General features: G+C 39.5%; 1 protein-coding gene across 1 annotated transcript in view; it reads left to right on the top strand.

Moving 5' to 3' along the window:
• The window catches only part of ATP13A4 (ATPase 13A4), a 107,048-nt gene that overhangs the window by 53,079 nt on the left and 29,150 nt on the right, over window positions 1–24,819 (top strand). Inside the window, exons 9-18 of the mRNA XM_081537600.1 lie at window positions 1,719–1,853; window positions 4,482–4,652; window positions 5,497–5,654; window positions 6,262–6,450; window positions 9,339–9,400; window positions 12,844–12,994; window positions 14,781–14,867; window positions 15,097–15,250; window positions 16,405–16,516; window positions 23,522–23,646. Of these exons, the coding sequence (XP_081393726.1) occupies window positions 1,719–1,853; window positions 4,482–4,652; window positions 5,497–5,654; window positions 6,262–6,450; window positions 9,339–9,400; window positions 12,844–12,994; window positions 14,781–14,867; window positions 15,097–15,250; window positions 16,405–16,516; window positions 23,522–23,646 (1,344 nt within the window). The remainder of the gene's footprint in view (window positions 1–1,718; window positions 1,854–4,481; window positions 4,653–5,496; window positions 5,655–6,261; window positions 6,451–9,338; window positions 9,401–12,843; window positions 12,995–14,780; window positions 14,868–15,096; window positions 15,251–16,404; window positions 16,517–23,521; window positions 23,647–24,819) is intronic.

Raw genomic sequence — 24,819 nt, 5'->3', positions numbered from 1 at the left:
AAAGTCTAGTTTGTTGATTTTTTCTTTTGTGGATCACGTTTTTGTGTCATCTAAGACGTCTTTGCCTAATTTAAGGTCATCAAGATTTTCCATGTTGTCTTCTAGAGGTATTATAGTTTTAAGTTTTACATTTAGGTCTCTACTTTATTTTGAGGGTTTTCTTTTGGATTGAAGTTCATTTTTTGCAAACAGATATCCAAAATGTCCTAATACCATATGTTGAAAAGGCAGTCCTTTCTTCACTAAACTGTCTTTGCACTTTTGTCAAAAATCAATTTCCTGTACCTGAATGGATCTATCTGGACTCCTTATCCTATTCATCCTATTCTACTATTCTAAATATTTACCTTTATATTAATTCCACCTAATATGACTGTATAAGTCTTAGAATAGTATTAGCCCTCCAATGTTGTTCTCTTTCAGAGTCGTTTTGGCAATATAGGGCTCTCTGCATTTCCATATGACTCTTTGAATCAGCTTGTCAATTTCTACCAAAAAAAAACATGCCAGAAGTTTGGCAGGGATTGTGTTGAATCTACAGATCAATTGGTGAAAAATTAGTATGTTAACAAATTTGGGTTTTGTTATCTCTCCATTTAATCTTCTTTGATTTCTCTCAGTCATGTCTTACAGTTCTCAGTGTAGAGTCTTTTACATTCTCTCTCATTATTGGGTTTTCACTGCTCACAACCCCTCTCAGAGAACAGAATTAGAGAAACTACATGTAGAAAAAGGCAAGCAAATATATTTGCATATATTCTTATATACACACACATGCACCTCTATGTTATTTTACCATCTATCTGTTGAAAATCATCAGTTTACACTATCATTTCCAATTCCAGTCCAGTACCACAAAGTTCATTCTGATTTTATTTCTATTTCTTATAACTTCCTTTCCTCAGTGAGAAACCTGTCTCTCTTCAGCCTCATTATATCAACGTATAGTATCAATTCTTCCTTTCTCACCCTAGCTGGACTCCAATATCTCAAACCAGACCACTGCCATTATGGGGATCTTGTCTCCCTCCTTGGGCTCTGACACTCTGCACCCAGCCACGTAAGCACTCACTCATCCAGTTAAGGCTTCACCATGCGGAATGGTCTACCACCCCTATCGCCACTTTACCCAGCCCCCTACATGGATGTCTATCTTGCTTAACTGCTTGTAGCTTTGGGGCTTTGGGATTGAATAAGGAAGGTAAGAAATAAAGGAAGATCAGAAAGAAGGACGGAAGGCAGAAAGGAAGGATATATTTTTCAATTTTCTTACTATGAGTAAGAATAAATATCTTTTCAAACACCATGCCGCTTGTAGTATGTATGTGTGTCTGTTTGCATGTGAATTATATTGTAACATATCCAGCAATTTTGCTATACAGTCACTTGCTTTACATCTCTTTTTTTCTCAAACTCTTTTTTTTATCAGGAATATTAATCTTTTGTCTGGAATGTAAGTTTCAAACATGTTCTTGAATTTGTCATTAGTTTTTTCTCTGCCTATTTAATTTTTATTGCCACACAAAGGTCTTTATTTTATGTAATATAATGTATTACCTTTTTTCTTATTGTTTGCAGATTTAGAGTCAATGTTGTGGAACTGCTTCCTTTTCATATATGCTTTGGTTGCTTTTTCATTGATTTCCAATTTAGATAGATGTTGGACTGTGTTTTTGTGGGAAAAAACCTGACTCAACTTTGTTTCCTCACACTTTCAGGTGGAGTCCAGGAGCTAGAATCACGCTTCCTGGTACCCGGAGATCTATTAATTGTGATGGGGAACAAAGTGCAAATGCCATGTGATGCCATTCTGATTGATGGCAGCTGTGTGGTGAATGAAGGCATGCTGACAGGTACAGTTCTATCACCTCACATACAGGCTCTGCTGGTTCTTCCAGGATTCTCCTGAATGATAATTGCAGAGCATGCGGCTGCTATGGGATATTCCTACTCTCACAAATCTTGCTAATAGTCCTGCACTGGACAGACCTGAGAGTTCAAATTAAAGCTGATTTCTATATGCTAGGTTTGATAACAGTCCTAACTTTTTGAGTGTTTAGTATTTCCTTCCTGCAAAAAAGATTATTACAGTCCTGTCATTTTAAAGACTTAAAAAAACTTACAGGTCATTTGATGTTTCAGAATCACCTGTGGCTTATATGTTTAGTATTTTTCTATAAAATGTATCTTCAGATAAACACAGATGGTTTGAAAGCCATTAATGACATCCTGAAACACTCTTCCTGCCCCAGGTCAAGTTCAAGCTCTTTCTAGCTTGGTTTGAAAATGTTGAAAAGTAGTTGATGCAGGATTTGCCAAAGCTGCTACTTTGAAAATGCACACTGGATATTTTGGAATAATTGTGTTTCTTTTTTACTTTTCGTTGTTATTATATTTTTAAATAAATAAATATTTATTTATTTGGCTTCACTGGGTCTTAGTTGTGGCACATGGGATGTTTTGTTGGGTCATGCTAGATCTTTCTTTGTGGCACATGGGCTTAGTTGCCTCAGGCATGTGGGACCTTAATTCCCTAACCAGTGATTGTACCCACATCACCTGCATTATGAAGTGGATTCTTAACCACTGGACCACCAGGGAAGTCCCTGTATTTCATTTTTCAATTGCATGCTGGAACTGAGAGAGATGTCATACCAGGAATATGGGAGCTGAGGTTCAGAGAGAAGGTCTTGCTCAAGGTCATAGTGCTTTGAGTTCTAATTCACATATGCATTTATGAGGAGATGTTATAGACTTTCTGTAAGAATTACAAACGCTTTTTCAGAGATGAAATTGGAGGCTGTAAATATATTGATGTACTGTGATTCCTATTGAAGTCCAAATCAAACCATTTCTCCTGGCAGACCGGGAAGGCATGAAATGCAGACAGCAGCACACAGTCCCCTCCGGTGTGAACTTACAAAAGAACAAAAACAAAAACGATGTGACAGGTCAGGTTTCTTTCTCTAAGGAATCCATAGATTTGATAAAAATCCCTTTGTGCTGGGACATTTACAATACCAAATATCATTTTCCTAATGAAAGCAGCTCTAGTATATTGGGACATATCCCTGACTTTATATTATCCTTTCTATGAATGGAGGTAGAGGATTTTAACAAGCTTTCTCAGAACAGGCCCTATTATTTACTTTCACAATTCATTCACCACCTTGTATTAGCACTTCAATCCACTGAAATCTGCCCTTCCCGGTACACTGGCGAAAGTCGATAAAGTCTCAATTGGCGAATCCAATGGATTCTTTAAATTTCTCATCTTTTAGTGGACCTGCTGCATTTGACTATTCTGACCACCTCCTCCTTCTGAAAACACTTCTCTCTAACCTTACCAGATAGCACTGTCTCTTTCTGAATAATACTCTTCAGTGTCCTGTGCGGCTCCGTTTCCTCCACCTCTTCAATTTCTGAAGCTGTTCAGGGTTCTTTGATTTTTTCTTTTTTCATCTTTCATGTGATCCCTAAATAATCTTGTCTCTTCCCATAGCTGTAATTATTATCTATAGGGTGATGAACTGTGACTAAATATCTCTAGTCAAGACCTCTCCCCTGAGCTCAGGACCCGAATAAATATCTAACTGCCTACAAAGCAACTCACCGTGGTCCTTCCACAAGTCATCTTCAACTCAGAGACCAAAAGGCAGTTCCTCCTTCCTGCTATAAGGATTCCAACAATCTTTGTGTTAATAGTTAATACCCAATCTCTGCTCATTCTTACAAGTCAGAAACCAGGAAGCCACTTAAAATTCCTCTGTCACTATGATCTACCAATATAAAAATCTCCCCCAGTTTTGTAGCTGCTAACTTTCTTATTTCTCAAAACCAGTGCTTCTTTCCTATTCCTACTGTCAGCTGCCATAGTTCAGATCTTGTCCTCTTCAACTGGGACCCTTGTGGTGGTTTCCCAGCTGTATGAGTCTGCAACCTCATGTCTTCCAATTCATTCCCTGTACTGAAGACAGAATACACTCACTTGTACGTAAATGTTATGGCACTCTCCTGAATCAAATAATGAAATACCTCCTTATTTCTCTCCTGCCACCAGTGCCTATAGAAAGACATTTAAACACTCAAGTGTGTGCATGCAGGGCTCTCCAAGCTTGGGCTCCTACATAGCTCTCATGACCTCTTACTCCCCAGACTCTGCATTCTAGACTGCACAACTTGCTATTCCCTAAATGGTTGTTTCCAATCTATTTCAGCATCCCTGTCTGATTTTATAAGACTTAGAGTATTTTTAATATGACATTATACTTAATTTTTTTTTTTACGGCTGTCTCCCTCTCTGGACTACAAACTTCTTAAACACAAGAACTATGTTTCTCCTTATGTCCTCTATACCAAAGGTTGTTCCTGCTATGTGACAAGCTCACGAAAAATGCCTGGCATGTGATGGGTTGGTGAATGCATGATTTAAATGAATGAAGGTCTCCCACCTCACAAACTGAGATGCTTCTTTTCTGTAGGAGAAAGTATTCCAGTCACTAAAACTCCATTACCTAAGATGGATGGCTCAGTGCCCTGGAAAACACAGAGTGAAGGGGAGTACAAGCGGCATGTCCTCTTCTGTGGAACAGAGGTTATCCAGGCCAAGGGCGCCTGCTCCAGCACCGTGAAAGCAGTGGTACTGCAGACAGGTTAGTTAGCACCTCCTGCATTTTATTATTTTCATGAAATATTTTCACTCCATTTATCTAGTGCTTTAAATGAATTAGGTAAGAAGCAGTCTTAAGATGACAAACCCCATATGTGTAAATAAAGATATTTAAAATGTGAATTTAACTATGGCATATACCTTTTAGTAAGAACAGTAACACTGGTGACAATAAGTATTATTCACTTGTTTTGTAATTTATAAATATTTCCACATATCAAATTAGTGGAACAAAGATGCCTTTCCTCACTTTGTACATGAACAGGCTGGAGCCTGCACAATTCAGGTAAAGTTTTTTTTAAAAAAATCAGCCAGTCACTGACAGAGCAGGACCTAGAGCTTAGGTTTTCAAACCCAAAGAACAAATCCCAAGTTTTTTCCATGCAGGACTAGAAACTGAAAACTTGATGATAAAAAGTATTAGAAGTTGAATCTGTCTGTATTTACTGGATCATTTAAATTCAAGTGTTCTGTGTGTGTGTGCACGCATACACACATGTATATGTGCACACTTACAAATCCTTTCCTTAAAATGAAGCTATATTTGGAAAAGCTGTGCTCTGCCCCCATAGGGTGCTTTACTATCTCTGGGATGCACTGAAATTAGAAATATAAGGAAGGAAAGCCAGAGAGGAATAGGCTCTGAAAGAGCTAGGATATATCCATTCTAGCATTTAGGTATTTTGCCAATCATCCTTTAACTGTGTTTGGGCTTAAGCACTGTTTAAGTGTCTCTAGAGAAAACAAAGGCCCTGTTGAAGATTAGAAGAGCACCAGCAGAAGGATTTGTCATCCTGAGAGCGTGAGGTGTGTGTTTACTGCTTCAGGATTCAACACTGCAAAGGGAGACCTCGTGAGATCCATTCTCTACCCCAAGCCGATGAATTTTAAGCTCTACAGGGATGCCATCAGGTTCCTCCTGTTCCTCGTAGGGACAGCCACCATTGGGATGATCTATACCTTGTGCATCTATGTGCTCAGTGGGGTAAGCTGCTTTTGTTCTTTTACTACAGTGCACGTACATTCATTTGTATAGTGTCTCTTACTCTCCTGTTGACCTTAATCTAAGGGGTGGTTTTCAAATCTGGGAAAACAAAGCCAAATGCTGAAACCTGCCTGTATACTCCCAGATCCCCAATATAAGCAGTTGATCACCAAGCTCCATAATAGCCATCGGATCTAGTGGGATAAAACACTGTGTTTATGGAGATAGTAATATGTCTCTGCTTTTGGATTTTGCCTTACTCTATTTTTTCATCTTCAATCTGAGAATATGTTTATTCCAATAACGTAGTATTTTATAGCTGTTACATGAGGAATTTTAAATAAAAGCCAATGTTGATAAGGTTGTGGCAAACTGGTACTTTGTTCTCCGCTGGTGGCAGTATTAAGTGTTACAGGCTTTTTCATTAACTTTGGCAAAATATAGAGAGAGCCAATAAACATGTTCATTCTCTTTAAACTACATTTGGCCAGCTCATATAATTTCTAGAAATCTGACCCAAAATAGAAAATAAAGAGGAGGGAAAGAGTCATGTGCATTAAAGTGTTCACAACTGATTTATCTGTAATAGCTAACTTTGTCCTCCCAGGAAACTCCTGGGGAGGTAGTGAAGAAAGCCCTTGACGTCATCACAATTGCAGTTCCTCCCGCTCTGCCTGCTGCTCTGACCACAGGCATTATGTATGCCCAGAGGAGGCTGAAAAAGAGAGGCATCTTCTGCATTAGCCCCCAGAGGATCAACGTATGTGGACAATTAAACCTGGTCTGCTTTGACAAGGTATGTGTGTTTCATCACCACCCTCAGAGCCGTTTTTATCATCATTGTCATCATGTACAGGTGCTTTACATTCTTGTGAGGCAGGAAACCTTGGATGTGGGTACTGGGTACCTGATTTCATTTTATCTCTGGTTATGTCATCTAGGACAGATACATCTCTTGATCTCTGATTCTAGAGTTTAGAGAAGGGAGAGTAGGGACTGGGTAGGTGAATCTTTTAGGGTTCTTCCAGCTCCAATACTCTATGAATCACAATGAATTAAAATAGCATTCTGTCCCTCTATAGTCAAAACAGTCATACAAAATTTAAACCTTTTACTATGATTACTACTAATGCTAGGATTACTGCCTGGCGTATAGTCAGTGTTCAATAAATATTCATTGAATTAATGAATGAATAAAAAAGAAAAAGTTTATTTAGCTGTCTCTTACTATGAGACTGGGTTAAAATAAATCCCCAGGAAATCTTTCTTTTCTATAGTTTTCCATCTGCAGTAAATTGCTTAAAATAATCCTTGATCCCATACCAGTTACTCCCAACCAGCCTCTTATTCTGCCTTCTCCTGAATATACTCTTTTCATCTGTATACACATGCTGGTATGAGGGTGAGGGCTATAAGAGGGTAAGATGGAAATGAAGGGCTGTTTTGTACCCATGTCTTAATTTATAAAGGTGACTAAGTGGCTCCTGGCAGAAAATGCCATTGAAAAATGCTTTTAATGTTACAGTTTCCCGATAGAAGAGGTGTGTCCTACCAGGCAAGGCCAGAGATGGAATGCCAGATTTTGATCAGGAAGGAAAGGAGGATTGAGGGAAGTGCTCATGTTTGGCCTTTATAAAGGAGTTTCTGCAGGAAAGACAAAACAGGCTAGGGTACATAGATGACAACTTGCTGTTTGGAATTATTTTGATGGGTTTTGGTCTATAGGATTGATCTCTAGTTGTCTAGTAGCTGGCCTTGGTTGATGTTTCCAGGGGAGTGTGGCCAGATAGAGAAGGTATGACTCCTGACTGGTTAGTTTGCATATCAAAGGCATGTTCTTGGCTGAGACCCTGGCTATCTCTAAGAACTGGCTAGCTCCAAGGAGGCAGTCTCTCCATCAGGAGGGTTTCCTAAAGTAAAATTTTGGTGGTGAGCACACTGAAATAGAAGTATGATGTTGGCAAAACTTATATAATGTTATTTATAATGTAATGTAAACCACTGTCTTGGCAATTAAAAATAAATTGAAAAAGAGAAAGTACTTTTGGATATCAAATGTCATAATATATACAAAAAATTTTTTAAAGATAAACAATTCGCAGACACTATAGTCATGTGAGTCTGGGCATGCAGTCAGGAGAGAACAGAGTGACTTTGATTAGAGCAGAAACTTAGTGATGGGAAAGGGTGTTGAAGACCTGGAATATCTGGCTAAGAAATTTTTATATACATTTGGGGAGCCATTCATTGAAGGTGTTTTCTCCTTATTTTTACTGTTTCCTTCCATTTACTTATTTTTTATTGTGGCAAAAGATTTATATCACAAAATTTACCATGCTAACCATTTTTATGGGGCTTTAAGTGCTTTCGCATTGCTATGCCATCATCACCAGAACTTATTCTTTCTTCCCCAACTGAAACTCCATACCCATTAAACAGTCCTGGGAAGGTCTGGGATAGCAGAGACTTAATGGGATTAGAGCTGTATTTTATAATTACTGGAATATCAGAGAGATCTGTGAGGAACAGAAGGTTAATATGGTTCGTGCCACCATGTCAATGTTATTTTGTGATCAAGCTAGCATCACACAGAAAGATGTTCTATTTCTAGGATCATATTATCCTTGAGCTTGGAAAGGGAAACAGGAGTGGGAAAGATAATTGTGATATGAATTTGAATAAAAAGTAATAATTGTGGACAATTTTCGTTATTCTCAGCTCTTACTCTATGCAGACATTACATTCAACACTTTATATTATCTCATTTAATCTTTGCAACAATCCTATATGATTATGACCACATTACAGATAAGGACTCTGATGTTTAGGGGACTAAATAATTGGCCCAAGTCACACGGCTGGTATTTTAAGCCAGTCCAAACTCTTCATCACTATACTGCACTAACAGAAATTCTAACAAAACACCTTTTTAATAAATAGATGTCAAAATAGCAAACTATTTCTTTAGAACAGTGAAAAATTATACTTCTATTATTTCTGATGACATACTTTTAACTTCTCCTATAAATGCTGGGACGCACCCATTTTTTTTTTTTAAAGTTATTGAAGCATAGTTGATTTGCAATGCTGTGTTTAATTTCTGCTGTACAGCAAAGTGACTGAGTTATACAAATATATTCTTTTTCATATTCTTTTCCTTTGTGGTTTATCAGAGGGTACTGGATATAGTTCCCTGTGCTATACCGTAGGACCTTCTGTTTATCCATTCTATATATAATAGTTTGCATCTGCTAATCCCAAGCTGCCAATCCATCCCCCCTCACCTCACCTCCCCATTGGCAACCACAAGTCTGTTCTCTATGTCAGTGGACACACACATTTTAGCTCTTAGAGCAGGCTTACCAACGATTCTCCCATCCATTCAGTCTTTTATTAAATTCTCAAAACAGGTCTCTGAAATATGTAGGCGGTAACTGTTTCTTCCCTTTATCTCTGAGAACGCTAAAGTTCAACGAGATAAAGTGCCAGTTTGTCCCACAACTGGTATGAGTTCATCAAAGCTTCCACCCAGGACTCCAGATACCCACCTGATTGTGTCCTTCCTCGAAGTGCTGATCTTGACCATGGGTTTGTGGCATACATTTTCCTGTTAAAGCATAACTTATTGGTGTCACTATGGGCTGCTGAATCTTCAGAGTAAAGTGAGCTCCTGTTTCTGTTTAGACAGGCACCTTAACAAGGGATGGCTTGGATCTCTGGGGAGTCGTGCCCTGTGATGGCAATGGGTGAGTACTCGGGACCAAATGCATTATCATTTTCCTTTTTCCAGTTTTTTTCCTGAACACTAATAAAGAAGAGATTCTGGCACTGGCTTTGGTGAGCAGTGATTGCCAAACTTCATTTAATTTCTTTTCTTCACTATTTCCAAACTCACTAAAATGTGCATCCTCCCTCCACCCCTGTCCCAGCCCCAGGATACTCACGAATCCAGGAAATGAAGGGCAAGTTTTGACACTTCATTCATCTTGCTAACGTGTGATTGGCTGTCAGTATATTAGTCAGGGGCCAGTGTATGTCATTTGGGCAATACCTGGACACTGTCCTTCAAGGAGTTAATGTTATAGCACAAACTGAAGCCTTTCCATGTGCTAGGAGGAACATGGCCCTGACTTGTAGACACCAAATTTCAGTACAAAGAATATCTGTGGAACCACAGCTAGTGTACTTCATTTTCCTTTATATTCTAGTTCTGGCTTCTGGAAACTCCTCTTTTTCTGACCAGAAAGGATTCCATTTTGACAATTTTCAACTCAAGGTAGTAAATATTTATTGCCTGTCCCTCTCCTGGGGCTCTCTTGTTTGAGTTTGTTTCACAGCCTCCTTTTTCTTCCCGCTACAACTTCCAGTCTGATCTGAACGTGAACATTTGACAAATTCAGGTTTTGTTTGCTTGTTTTTAAAGGGAGGTATAGTTGATTTCTTAGCTCAGATGGTAAAGAAACTGCCTGCAATGCAGGAGACCTGGCTTCAATCCCTGGGTCAGGAAAATCCCTTGGAGAAGGAACCCATTTCAGTATTCTTGCCTGGGAAATCCCAAGGAGAGAGAAGCCTGGCGGACTATAGTCCATGGGGTCACAAAGAGTCAGACACGACTTAGCAACTCAACAGCAATAATAGTTGACTTCGGGTTTTGTTTTTTTAATGAGAATATTTCCCTCTCATACTTGCAATGTAAGTCATGAAGCATTTTATACATAAAAGGTATATCATGATTCTTCTTCATGTGCGAATGCATGTGACTTATCCATAACATATTTTAATTATATATGTTTAATACATTTTCATATTAATATACTATTAAGATACAAGTCCATTTCCTGGGTTAAAAAGTTGATTCTGGTGCTTCTAGCCATTTTAGTCTATAGAAGAAGGCTGTTGTAAGTGGTAAAGTTTCTAGTTTTTTTTTTTTCTCTCAAAGATAGATTTGGATATATAGCTAGTCTTGTTTATTAGTATTTTTCTGTTTCAGCTTCTATAAAAAGTGTATGCATTTATCCAAATATGTGAGGATTTAGAGAGCACTTTTTCTTATTTATTAAATTTGTCCCTAGTGCCATATAGCTCTATAGCTGGCATACACGGTAGATGCACAATAAATGCTTATCTAAAATGAACTATGTTCTTTTGAATGCTCTTCTGCTTATTGAATTAACATCATCTTATTCACAAAACTTTTACAACTTTCTGTTTCTAAAAGTGACTTGTCAAATTTAATAAAACTAATTGATATAATATTTAGATTATTGATGGATTAATTCAGCCTGTCACTCTCTTTCCCAGTCCCTTCCTTTCTCCAAATGGTCAAAGTTGGCTCCAAGTGACTAAAAGAGCAATTAATTTTTTAAAAAATGACAAATTTAATTAGTAGAATAAGAGAAAACAGATTGAGTTCTAAGTAAGAAGTCAGCACTTGATTTAAAGCTATTAAATATATTATTGTAAAATGTAAGGTCATTTCTAATAATTCTTATCTTTTCCAAAGAGGGCCTTCCCAATGTGCCAGGTACTTAAAAACCATTGGAAATCTACCTGACTACCTGATCTTGATAAATCATAAACATTCAAATAAAAATTCAAGGACAGGGATGACAGAGAATTCTACTTATTTGTGGTACAAATCAGAGTCTGGCCCAATCCTCAGAAATATAGAATTATGTATTCAGAATTACATATGGAAGACAGTTTTTGTGCCATGTTAAAAGTAAGATTCTTTTTTCCTGATCTGTTTGCTGCACAGTGTGAGTTTGAGAACCTGTTTTAATCCCTGATGGTGATTGCTTCCTTTTAGTTGTTTACTAAAATACCAGGGACACATTGTAACCACTGAGATACTTGAACTTTCAGGATATAAAAATAGACACCACCATCAACAAGGTCAGTAATCAGTCAAGGTTTTTGAGCTCTTAAGGAATCTTGAATGAGGAAGCCAGGAAGAAAAATGGCTTACGTTATGAGTTAATATTCTGCCGTACCTGCTTTCAGGAACAAAAGGCTAGAGCAACCAAGGGAAACACAGTGTCCATATCATGAGAAATAGTAGTCTGATCCTGAAGACCAAATTTTAAGACAAACTATGACAAAAACTGAAAAATACGAACTCTTCCAAGAAAGAGTAAATAGGAAGTTCAGAGGTCTGGAAACTGTATATTGGAGGCACAGCTAGAGGTTCCTGTGTAATCCCAGAGGAAGGGATACAGTGTGTACAACCAAGCTGGCCCTCAAATCTGAAAGAAGTGGACACATGGAGGAGGATGGGCAAGTAGATTCTGACTGGTTCCAAGAAACAGATTTGGCCTCAATCTGGGAAGCACCTTCTGCTACTCAGGGTTCTCCAAGTAGGATAGACTGCTTTGTAAACCGCTTACTGTGCAACACGTATAAAAGGGGCCTGACCAATAAGAGGATATCCTTTCATAGGCCCAAGGCCAAATTTGTTAACTTCAATTCTGAATTAGTCAAAGAACCCTGCATGTGACATTTGAGTTGTGCCTTGGTAAATTTTTAAATGAGGCCACTTCTATAGGAAGTGATGAAAATGATGCAAGCAATATAGACCCTAGATGCCGGGGTGGAAGAGGAAAATGCAGTGTCCTTTTCTAAATGTTTTTAAAATTTTTCATTTATTTAACATTATGGTCTTTCAGATCTCCAGTAACCAACTCATTCATTTATTTACTCTTATATTTGTCAACTGTCTGCTGTGGACCAAACATCAGATGTGTTGAAGAGAGATATGGAAGAAACAACCCTGCCCTGAAGGATAGACTGAAGGCGATATATACACAAAAAGCTATAGTATGAGCTAGCCTGTTCTGTCTCACAGCATAGGAAATAGTGCGTCCGGAAGTTCAGATGGGAGTAGATGCAGTTAGAACTAAGGGTGATACTTCTAGCTCTTTCTATACCTTTGGATTTAAATCAGTGCCAGGAGGAGCATAGGGAAAAGAGGGAAAAAAGAGCTTTAAAGAACCTCAGGACCTTTCTCATACTCACTGAACTCATGTAAGGATGATGGCTGAATGAAACACTACTCATTTGAGGGGATTACAAAGTGAGTATGTAATGCAACAAAGCACATTAACTTATATTTTTAAAAGATAGTTACCTCCAGAACCTTCACTTTGGCCTGGAGGAATAGGACTAAAGCCCTTTCCCTTTTCTCCTTTAGTTTCCAGGAAGTCCACAGCTTTACCTCAGGCAGGACTTTGCCATGGGGCCCACTGTGTGCGGCCATGACCAGCTGCCACTCTCTGATCCTCCTTGACGGGACCATCCAGGGAGACCCACTGGACCTCAAAATGTTTGAGGCCACCACCTGGGTAAGCCTCTGCTTTTCAGAGATTCTAAGAAGTTTCTTCAAGGCCAGGCCAACCCAGGTTTTATCACAGCTCTTCAATACTTATAGCATTAGAGGTCTCCAATATGGATTACATGTGGCAGTGAGGGGCAGGCTCATCTAAACTGTTTTCTGCTCTGTACAGTGTATTTCTGTATTGGGGTGATTGTGAGGATTAAATGGAACGATGCATTTAAGAAATCCCTGGTACTATGCCTGGAATCTATTACCAGCTCAATAGTCTCAGTAAAATTATTATATAATTATGTTCTAACTCTTCTCAACTACAATATGAGCTATGTCTGATTTCAAAGTTTTCTACAACATGGGGATTAGGAAGCATCACTTCCCCAGTGCTTAGGGTAATTGATTGTTACCAAGAGTTTAATTTCTATTACTTTTAGTATAATTTTGTCCCTAAGACTAGGCACTAAAAAGAACACCATGAGAGCTTTTTTTGAGACTCTGAAGTGGATTTCATAGCAAATGGTCTTGTTCAGGACCAGGTATCCAGCTCTCCAAGTTCTCGTCTTGGCTCTGCTCTGACTCCTTGACCTCATGAGGTCATCTATCCTGTTGGGGATTTCCATGATTTTAAAATGAGGGAATTGAACTAGATCAGCAGTGTTCACGTAAAAGAAAACAAAAAAGCTGGGATCTTTTCTTAAAAGGAAACTTTATTCAAAAGCACCCTACCCAAAACAAATCATTGGAGTTACACTGGTTGAGATAGAAGATGGGGAGTAAAGATACAGTTTAGGGAACATGCGTCCCCACCTACTTAGCCACAGCCCACTCCACTCTCTGTAACCTGGTTCAGTTCCAGGTCTGTGTAATAACATGTGTAAAATCCTCACTGAAAGAGACAATGTTTAGGATCCCTTCCAGCATTAATGGGGCCTCCCTGTGGCTCAGTCGGCAAAGAAGCTGCCTGCAATGCAGGAGACATGGGTTCAATCTGTGGGTCTGGAGATCCCCTGGAGAAGGAAATGGCAACCCATTCCAGTGTTCTTGCCTGGGAGATCCCATGGACAGAGGAGCCTGGTGGGCTACAGTCCATGGGATCACAAACAGTCTGATATGACTTAGCAACGAAACAACCACTACCTCCCAGTGTTAATAGGGCATGCGTCTGTAGCAGTCTGATGTAACTTTCTCCATCCTTCCTGGGTTACCGTTTCTGTATCTTTAAGTAGGAATTATAATTTCCTCTCTGAGATTTTTTTTTTCTGCCACTCCAGGAGATGATTATAAAGCGTTATGGCATCTTTGGGTAAAAGGTTCCTTTGCCCATAATTTAGGATCGTTATTATAGCAATTACTGTTTACCAAAAGTTAACCATGTACATCACAGTCCTTGCCCTCCTGTACCCTGAGGACCATCCATCCAAATTAGACAGAGAGGAAAGAGCAGGAGCAACAGTGAACCAGGAGAAGAAAGACAATAAGGTACTGGCTATTCATGCTCAGTGTTTTCAGGTTAAGCCCTCTGAAATGGAGAAAGCCTTTATGCCTTTCTCTCTTTCCAGCAGAGAAAGCAGGAGAAATTGCATGAATAATTCAGAAGTGTCTGGCCTTCAAGTTCCATAGTATTTCCGGTGCATTATTTTTTTGTGTGTGACAAATCAAGTCTGGTTCACCTCCGTGTAACTGAGGGAGGAAAATATATTGAGACAGTCTGAGGATTTTCTCAAGGGGAGGGTTTGAGCACAGTATTAGTGGATGAACGGGAAAGAAATCTCTACAATGAAATATCCTGTATGAAATAGGAAATGGTGGTTTCCGGGGACAATTTCCACCTCAAGGGAGTGCCGGGATGTGCCATGGTTGTTAAGCCCTGTGGAACATCCAGTCAGGTAAGCCTTGCCTGCTCTCCACCCCACAACACCCAACTCAGAAGCAAAGTCCTGTGAGACTCACAATTTTGAAAGTTCAGAAATGTGTCTTCTTTGATTTCTACGTGTGAAAATTGGTGAGACCTTGTTTCCCTTATTTGCTAAACTGAGGACAGGGGGAGGAGTAACTAATTCCCCATAGCTAGAAGCTATGTGGTATGTCCATCTCCATTCCCCATCCCTCAACCAGGTCCCAGTGGAAGGAATTGCAATCTTGCATCAGTTCCCATTCTCATCAGTGCTGCAGAGGATGACAGTCATTGTCCAAGAGATGGGGGGTGACCAGCTAGTATTCATGAAAGGTGCACCAGAGAGGGTGGCCAGCTTTTGCCAACCCGAGACAGGTAAGTGATCAGACTTACATTACAACAGGAAAATCTGTATTTCCAACCCACATATGTCCCTTCAGCACTAGATTGGTGAATCCAATTGTCTACTGGCCATCACCAATCTGATGAGTCATTGGTATTCCAAACTCAGTACCAAAATCAAGCTTATCTTTCTCACTCTCTGTATTTTCTGACTTAGTGAATGAAAGTATTACTCCCCACCCACCCCCAATGTAGGATTCTTCCTAGATTCCTGTCTCTCCCTCAGCACTTCTATCTTGTCAATTGTTAATGCATGGCTCTGTCACTCCATCAGCTCAGGCCCTCATCAACCTTCTACTGGGTCACTTCAATAGCTGGTGAATTGGCTTCCTCTTCCCCAGTGTTCCCTACTCTGATTCATCCTTTACACTATACGTAGATCAGTTTTTCTGTCGCGTAGCATAATTATATTGTTGTTTCCTACTTGCATTCTTTGGTTGCTTCTCATAGGCTCCAGGATAATCTCAAACTCCTTTAGAATCATATCTAAAGCCTTCATGATCTGACTTCTATCACACTTTCCGGATTTTCTTTACTACTCCTGTCTTCACATCCTGTGCTTCCCCTGAGCTGAACTGTCAAGGTTTACTGCCACATGGCCCCATGCCTGGGTACATGATGCTCCCTCAGCCAAATGCCCTTTTCCTTCTCCACCTCACCACCTCCTCCCAGTCTGGTAGATGCACTAATGCTCCCAAAGTGTGCTGCCCCATTGCCTGGATCATAGCAAGCGTTTCATTCAATTGCACTCTTAGTCTACTGGCTGTTACCCTACTAGACAAAGACCCTTGGAGCAGGGATTACAGTTCATCTCTGCATAAACAATGCCTGATCCAAAATAGACTCTCAATAAATTTTTATTGGTTAAACTGGAGAAAAAAAATTATACACTTTCCTCATTCTTGTTGTTTTTTTTTTTGAGTACTTCCTTTTCACTTGTGCTTAACTGGATCCCAGAAGTCAACCATGACAATGTAGTGATATTTAAAGTTCCCACTGACTTGTTTGCATACCTTTGGTAGAGGTGTGTTTTCTTGGGCAAGCGTTGGTTCTGTTTGCAAGGAATTTCTCCACCAGTACCAACTGAGTTCATATTGCACACTAATCTTGTGTTATTTTCTGAACAGTACCAACTAGTTTTGTTAGTGAACTTCAGATTTACACGACACAGGGCTTCCGGGTCATAGGACTAGCCTACAAAAAGCTGGAAATGGATCACCACATCTCTGCCTTGATGAGGTAAGAGGGGCAGAGGGGAGAATTTTGGTAAAGCAGAATGATTTCATGGGAAAATATACCAGACTGGGCAGTGGACTCAGCAACACAGCTTACTGAATTTGTATGTATAAAATGTCCTTAAACTTAGTAAATGGGGATATAGTCATTCCTGCCCTGCCTAAATCAGAAAGATGATGTGAACTTGACTGGGAGAATTGACCAGAAATAGCTGTAAAAATTGTAAAAAATGGTTGTACAGCTTTGTGAAACCAAATATATGAATATAACCTATGTTTCGGAGAGTTTGAAATTGTGGTCCTGCTCTCATTTTGAACCAAATATAAGTTTGATTTTAAATTATTTTTTGTTTTTCATTACTTAGCTATTTGGGGGATTTTATTATTTTTATTTTGTGCCAAAGTTGGTGAATTTGTTGAAAGTTAGAAAACATAACACTTGCCTGAAAAAAAATCTTGATAAAAAATACACAACTTAATAAAACAAATAAATATAGCTTGGACCCAACAAATAATCTAGATAATACTTGTAGAAAAATAAGAAAAACTTCAGAGAAGCTGTTATAAAGAAAGTTTTGTTATAGATAGATTAAAATAAGGATGCTCAAATGTTAAAATGTACTGAGTGATTAGTAGTTCAAATTTATTTGTTGCTTTATTTTCCACTGTTTTCAGGCAATGGTATTTATTTCATTTTCAAGTCATGTCCAATACTCTATGTCAGCCACTATTGGTGACACTGCTATGGAGATAATCAAGGCTTAGTTTGTTATTTAGGATTTTAAATTTGGGAGGTCTAATGGAATTGTTTTCAACCCTGCCAGATTCAACACTCTCTTACTATAACTATTAGGTTTCACTTCCTTTAATGTAAGAAAATAAAATTCATATGTAACATAATCTGCACATATTCTCTTTAAAAAAGAAATATAATGCCCTCCTATATAGCAAAAATAGAAGAAAAATTATGATGCCTTACAAAAAGTAATAAATAGTTCAATAAATTCTCAGTTGACTCCATTAAAACAAAATGAAACAATACATTGCTTACACCGTGTGTAGAATCACTGGGGATGTAACAGGGAGGAATGCAGACTGATACAGGTGTTTTATTCATTGGAGACTCTGATATCTCTGGCGGTCGTACTGTCAATGAGGTGACTCTGTGAAATGACTGAAAATTCTTAGTAAAACTGAATATGATAGAACACTTTCCTCTCAATATGTATTATATTCCTGGAAAACTCAATGCAATATTAAAAATATGTAAAAAATATTTTGTGTTTTTATGTAAGACAGAGCTGAGGGAAGTATAAACAATTTTATATTTGCTTATTGAAATATATCCATGGGTGTTTTTAGTGTCCATGAATCCTGTAAAATATTCAAAAAGCATGTAGGATGCAGGGTAACATTTTGCATGCCTAAAAAGTTTCCAAAATGTCCTCTAGAGGCAGTATATAGTGGAAGTGACAAATAGATTCAAAGGATTAGATCTGACAGATAGAGTACCTGAAGAACTATGGACAGAGGTTCGTGACATTGTACAGGAGGCAGGGATCAAGACCATCCACAAGAAAAAGAAATGCAAAAAAGTAAAATGGTTGTCTGAGGAGGCCTTACAAATAGCTGAGAAAATAAAAGATGCAAAAGGTAAAGAAGAAAAGGAAAGACGTACCCATTTGAAAGCAGAGTTTCAAAGAAGAGCAAGGAGAGATAAGAAAGCCTTCCTCAGTGATCAATGCAAAGAAATAGAGGAAAACAGTAGAATGGGAAAGACTAGAGATCTCTTCAAGAAAATTAGAGATGCCAAGGGAACATTTCATGCAAAGATGGGCTCAATAAAGGACAGAGATGGTAGGGACCTAACAGAAGCAGAAGATATTAAGAAGAGGTGGCAAGAATACACAGAAGAACTATTCAAAAAAGATCTTCATGACCTAGATAACCACAATGGTGTGATCACTCACCTAGACCCATTCTGGAATGCAAAGTAAAGTGGGCCTTAGAAAGCATCACTACGAACAAAGCTAGTGGAGGTGACGGAATTCCAGTTGAGCTATTTCAAATCCTAAAAGATGATGCTGTGAAAGTACTGCACTCAATATGCCAGCAAATTTGGAAAACTCAGCAGTGGCCACAGGACTGGAAAAGGTCAGTTTTCATTCCAACCCCAAAGAAAGGCAATGCCAAAGAATGTTCAAACTACCATATAATTGCACTCAACTCACACGCTATGTAAGTAATGCTCAAAATTCTCCAAGCCAGGCCTCAACAGTACATGAACTATGAGCTTCCAGATGTTCAAGCTGGATTTAGAAAAGTCAGAGGAACCAGAGATCAAATTGCCAACATCTGTTGGATCATCAAAAAGCAAGAAAGTTCCAGAAAAAACATCTGCTTCTGCTTTATTGACTAGACCAAAGCCTTTGACCGTGTGGATAACAAACAAACTGTGAAAAATTCTTCAAGAGATGGGCATACCAGACCACCCGACCTGCCTCTTGAGAAATCTGTATGCAGGTCAAGAAGCAACAGTTAGAACTGGACATGGAACAACAGACTGGGTCCAAATAGGAAAAGGAGTACGTCAGGGCTGTATATTGTCCCCCTGCTTATTTAACTTATATGCAGAGTACATCATGAGAAACACTGGGCTGAATGAAGCACAAGCTGGAATCAAGATTGCCAGGAGAAATGTCAATAACCTCAGGTATGCAGATGACACCACCCTTATGGCAGAAGGTAAAGAAGAACTAAAGAGCCTCTTGATGAAAGTCAAAGAGGAGAGTGAAAAAGTTGGGTTAAAACTCAATATTCAGAAAAGTAGGATCATGGCATCTGGTCCCATACTTCATGGCAAATAGATGGGGAAACAATGGAAACAGTGACAAACTTTATTTTGGGGGGCTCCAAAATCACTGCAGATGGTGACTGCAGCCATGAAACTAAAAGACACTTGCTCCTTGGAAGAAAAGTTATGACCAACCTAGACAGCATATTAAAAAGCAGAGATATTACTTTGCCAACAAAGATCCGTCTAGTCAAAGCTATGGTTTTTCTAGTAGTCATGTATGGATGTGAGATTTGGACTATAAAGAAAACTGAGCACTGAAGAATTGACGTTTTTGAACTATGGTGTTGGAGAAGACTTTTGAGAGTCCCTTGGACTGCAAGGAGATCCAACTAGTCCGTCCTAAAGGAGATCAATCCTGAATATTCATTGGAAGGACTGATGCTGAAGCTGAAACTCCAATACTTTGGTCACCTGATGGGAAGAATTGACTCATTTGAAAAGACCCTGATGCCTGGAAAGATTGAACATGGGAGGAGAAGAGGACGACAGAAGATGAGATGGTTGGATGGCATCACCGACTTGATGGCCATGAGTTTGAGTCAACTGCGGGAGTTGGTGATGGACAGGGAGGCCTGGCATGCTGCAGTCTATGAAGCTGCAAAGAGTCAGACAAGACTGAGCGACTGAACTGAAGTGAACTGAGAGGCAGTATCGCTCCTGCTAAGAATCACTGATCAGTTTCAACCCCACCATTTGTCAATGGTGGGTGAGGCCCGGAGGGGGAAGTGACTCATCCAAAGTCATTGAGTGTTGACTCCCTGGACTTATTGGCCCAAGAAGAATGGGCTATCTTACTGTGACCCTTAAAACTTTGGCTATTACAGTTCTGGATCTTTGCTGTAATTTAACCAACCCAGGTCACTTAAGTCAGAGAGCTAAAAGTGAACTTTGAGACTGAATCTCACAGTTTAAAGAAGAGGATACTTGGGTTGGGGATGTGGCAGAATTGGGAATGGAACTTTGTTTCCTGAGAGTCTTTTGACACATATATATCAAGATTCTGGCTGAGGCGCTGCTGCTTCTGATTACTATGATGAAATATTTGTGTATCAAGTTTCAGACTCATGATTTTGGAGCTTGTAAACATAACAAAGCACTCACAGTAGGGACACGTGGTTGGGAGGGGCAGTGTGGTGAGGGCAGCAGCGGACAGGAGAGTACATATCCCACAGCATTGAAATTCCAACTTTCCAAAATCTGGTAAGGTCTATATCCAAGTTCACTGGTAGAATCTGATCTTAGGTTGTCAACTGGCCTATCTTGTGTTAAAGCTGCATCACCACCATATCTACTTCTAGCTAAGTCAATTTACCTAATCAGAAATTTGCCTTTCTAATCCATGATTAAAGCAGAATATTCTTTCTGGTGTGTGTGTTTACTCAGAGTGCTTCCAGCACTAATATCATAATTTCTATAATGGTTCTTGGCTTGCTTTATGCCTATCTCATCTTTTAAAAATCCCATGGATTTTAAGAACATGAAATGTAATCACAGGAGTGACAATGGTCCTTTGTATTACACTCCCCATTCTTCATTATTTTTAGGTGCTTCAGGAGGAGGTATAATGTTTGTGCAGGAAACAGGAAAAGATAGCATGCTACTCCAAGTGACAGAGTGTGAGCCCCTTCAAGGGACTATGTCTTCTCCTCATTTCACTTTCTAGGTCAGATTGAATGAAAAGAAGAATTGTGTCACACTTGAGCTAGGAGAGACTTTGCAGATTCGTTATTTTCACCACCTGCTTTTGAAAAAGTAGAGATAAATTACCAGGCAAAGAAAGTGATTTGCCCATGGTTACACAGCAGGGTAGCCTCAGAGCTTGGGTTAGATGCTAGTCTCCTGATTATTGTGCACTGAACCGACATACCAGAGGAACCAGAAAAACGAGTGCTGAAGTGGGTTGCAGACTTTGTCAGATCTTGACACTGCAGCCATTTTCTTGGTGCCTGGTGCCTTGTGGTTGGACTATTTCAGTGATCTCTGAAAATATCTAAAACCTGATGCCTGTGTATGAAGACTACTAAAAAGATTGGAGGGCCTCAGTTAGGCACCAACTACATTATCCTTCAAAAAGCAGCTGAAATATCACCTCCTCTAGGAAGGCTTCTCCAGTCATTCCACCCAGAAATGATTACGCCATCCTCTGTGACACCAGAGGACTCTTATTTGTACACGATCACGATACTTTCTGTGCTTTCCATGTAATCAAAGTGGTCAGGATTAATCTTGTCCTTCCAAGTTGAATGTCAAGTTTCTGGAGTTAGGAACTACTGTAACCCCGGTATATTCTCTTCCTCTTTTCTGAGCCCTGTTCCTTGCATTTATTTTGTTGCTATTGTTGTTTAGTCACTAAATCATGTCTGATTCTTTTGTGATCCCATGGACTGTAGCCCACCACGCTCTTTCATCTATGGGATTTTCCAGGCAAGAATACTGGAGTGGGATGCCATTTCCTTCTCCAGGGGATCTTCCTGACCCAGAAATCAAACCCATGTCTCCTGCATTGGCAGGCAGACTCTACCACTGAGCCACCAGAAAAGTTCTTGCATTTATTTAGGTGTCCACTAACTGGTTATTGATCTGACAGATTTGCTGGCTTCAGTTCCCATGAGAACCCTCTGGCAGTAGGATTTCTGAAAGAGGAAATGAATTTTCCAGGGCTGCCCGGGAGAAACAGTTACACTAGGCAGTAGAGCATTTCAACTGGCAAATATTTGCTGAACACATCCTCTGTGCTGGGCACCACATGGATGTTGTTGAGCTTGTCATTGAACCAAGCAAGTTTACTCTTAAGGATCAAAGACAGAGAGAAAGATCAAATAGCAAAGAATGACAAATAAAATACAAGCTGAACTGAGGTAGAAGTAATAAGTTGAGGCTGAAAGTATTTTTATTTGGGGAAGTCTTCATGGGAGGTGCATGTGAGCTTGATTTCAAAATATAGGAAGTGTTTCCATGGCAGATCACAGGGAACTTATAACCTTTTCTATGAAGTAAGGAGAAATGTCTTGTGGCAGCCTAGAGCAAATATTTAAAGATGGTTGTGTACAGAACATACCCAACTTGGCTGGAATTTGGGGTGGATGAAGAATTTAGTGATAGATGAAGCTGGAAAGATCTTTTGGACTCAGATTATGAAGAGATTTAAATGCTAGGTTCAGAAGGATAGATAGGGAGTGCTATCTTTCTGAGCCAGCTCTGAGGTGAGTAGTTCAAGTTATATCTACTTCCTGCCACGCCTGTGGAGATGTTAGCAGTGACCTGGGGAGTGTCCCTAATTCTAGTGTGAGCTGCTGGTTGAAGTGAGGCCAGCATTGAGACACACACGGCAAGCAAGGCAGTTTAGTTCTGTGTTCATCTGTACTTGGGCCAGACTTGAGAGGTGCTGGTGCCTTGCTCTTGTGTCTGCTAGACGTATCTGGGTCTCAGATAAAGGAATCATGGAAGAATCACTGAAACCCCGACCCCAGATGTACTCCCCCGCACTTAGTCCTGTGGAATGTCTTGGAAATGTTCTTGTGATGGGCAGGAGCCTCAGAGAATTCATTTGTTTGCATAAACAGTCACACTTTATGTAGCAGAGCAATGCTACCCACTGAGAGAGAGAGACACACACACACACAGAAAGGGAGAGAGAGAGAAGCTTGGCTTCAAAAGAAGGGCTCTTTTTGAGACTATGGCCTCATGCCTCCTGGGACCAAAACAGTATTGATGATAGCTTTGATTTCTAGAGAAACCAGTGTTTTATTTTATTTTTCTGTGCTGCACTTACTTTTCATGATGTTTTGTACCAGAGCTAGAACTTCTCTCTGGTGGTTGCTAACAGGTGAGGTGACAAAAACCACCCCATCAGATGGAAGACAATTTTGTGGTTATTTCACTCATTCTCTACCAAGATTAAAGTGAATCTTGTACTGAATAAACACCCTCTCTTCCTCTCAATTCCATCAGAGCAAATGTCTCCATATCCTTGTGTTCTCTCTTGTCTTTTTTCTGAAAGGTTCCTGCACATATTCAGGGCTTCAGCAATGGTGCATAAATGAGTGAGTAGGGACCACTCTGAGGGGAAGATATCTGTCATTGTTTTTGTTTTGCTTCCTGTAAGAAAGACTATAATGGGTGATTTCTGTTCAATCATCCATATACTTCCAGGGACCAGGTAGAATCAGACCTGATATTTCTGGGACTGCTGGTCTTGGAGAATCGACTGAAGGAAGAGACAAAACCTGTCCTTGAAGAGCTCATCTCAGCCCGGATAAGGACTGTGATGATCACAGGTATAGAACAAAATATGTGTGTGAAAACAGGAAGAATTTGATGCAGAAATAGACATAGTTCTCTCAAAGAGTAGCAAATCTTTTTGACTCCCTAATATGGGCCAGGCACCATTCTAGATGCTGGAGATGGGCAACAAAAAAGGCAAAGATACTGTTCTCACTGAGGTTTCATTCACATGGGTTAAGATAGAAAATCAGTCAATCAATCAAATAAAATAAACAGCTAACAATAAGTGTTATAAGCTACGTAAAGCAAAACAGGCTGATGTGGTTAAGTGTGTCTGACCGGCTACTTTAGATGAGGTGTTCCTTCTGAGAGGGGACTTTCAAAATAACATTTGAATAAGAAGACTTAAGCCACGCAGCGATGTTGATTTTATTGTGAAATATTCAGAGAAGAAGAACACTTAGTCAGCGTGGTCTGTACACTACACTGAAGGCCTGTCAAGTGAGATCTATGATTCTGGAAATTATGAGATGTCCCTGTAGTCTCACTCTCAAACCCCAAATCACAAACAAGGGAATGATGAGAAAGGATCACGCAAGAGAAATGTGTAAAATTCCCTAATGAATGCTTTTGAATGGAGAGTCAATGAGATCCTTAAGTGTTCATGTTTTGTGAGTGTGTGTTGCCTTCCCTTTCTCTGCTCTCAAAGTCAGATGCATTTAGCTCTATGAATTGTGGCATCAAGAAACAGTCTTTCCCCACCAAAGAATTCTCTCTCCACCTTACTGCCCTTGAACTCGGTTCTATGTTGGGGACCCAAGTGTACATTCACCTCCCCTTTGGTACTTCTCTTTCCCCCTCCACTACCCGCCCCTCCAAACCAAGAGATTTGGATCACTTTTACCCTCTCCTTTCTGAGCCCCTCAGTCCAACTTCTAAATGTTGCTGAGTTAATTCACTACTTACTAGAATTCCCCTTATATTATGACTCTTCTTTTTCAAAATTTTTATTTAGCAAGTATTGTATACAGTCTCAGAATCTATTTTTAACCAGTTAGATTTATATAGAAGGAAGAACTCATGGCTCACAACCTTCCCTCTTCACCTCTTTCCTCATATTGAAATTTTTGTTCTGCTTCTTCCCTTGCTTGGTTGCAATTTTTCTGAAGAATTGTCTTTGGATGAAGGGAAAGGGAGATATGCTTTCTGATTTTTTATATACCCTG

Source organism: Giraffa tippelskirchi, chromosome 2, assembly GCF_054371585.1.
Source record: "Giraffa tippelskirchi isolate mGirTip1 chromosome 2, T2T-mGirTip1v1.2.pri, whole genome shotgun sequence".
Taxonomy (NCBI): domain Eukaryota; kingdom Metazoa; phylum Chordata; class Mammalia; order Artiodactyla; family Giraffidae; genus Giraffa; species Giraffa tippelskirchi.
The sequence above is the reverse complement of the archived record's forward strand: the minus strand, read 5'-3'. Positions and strand labels throughout refer to the sequence as shown.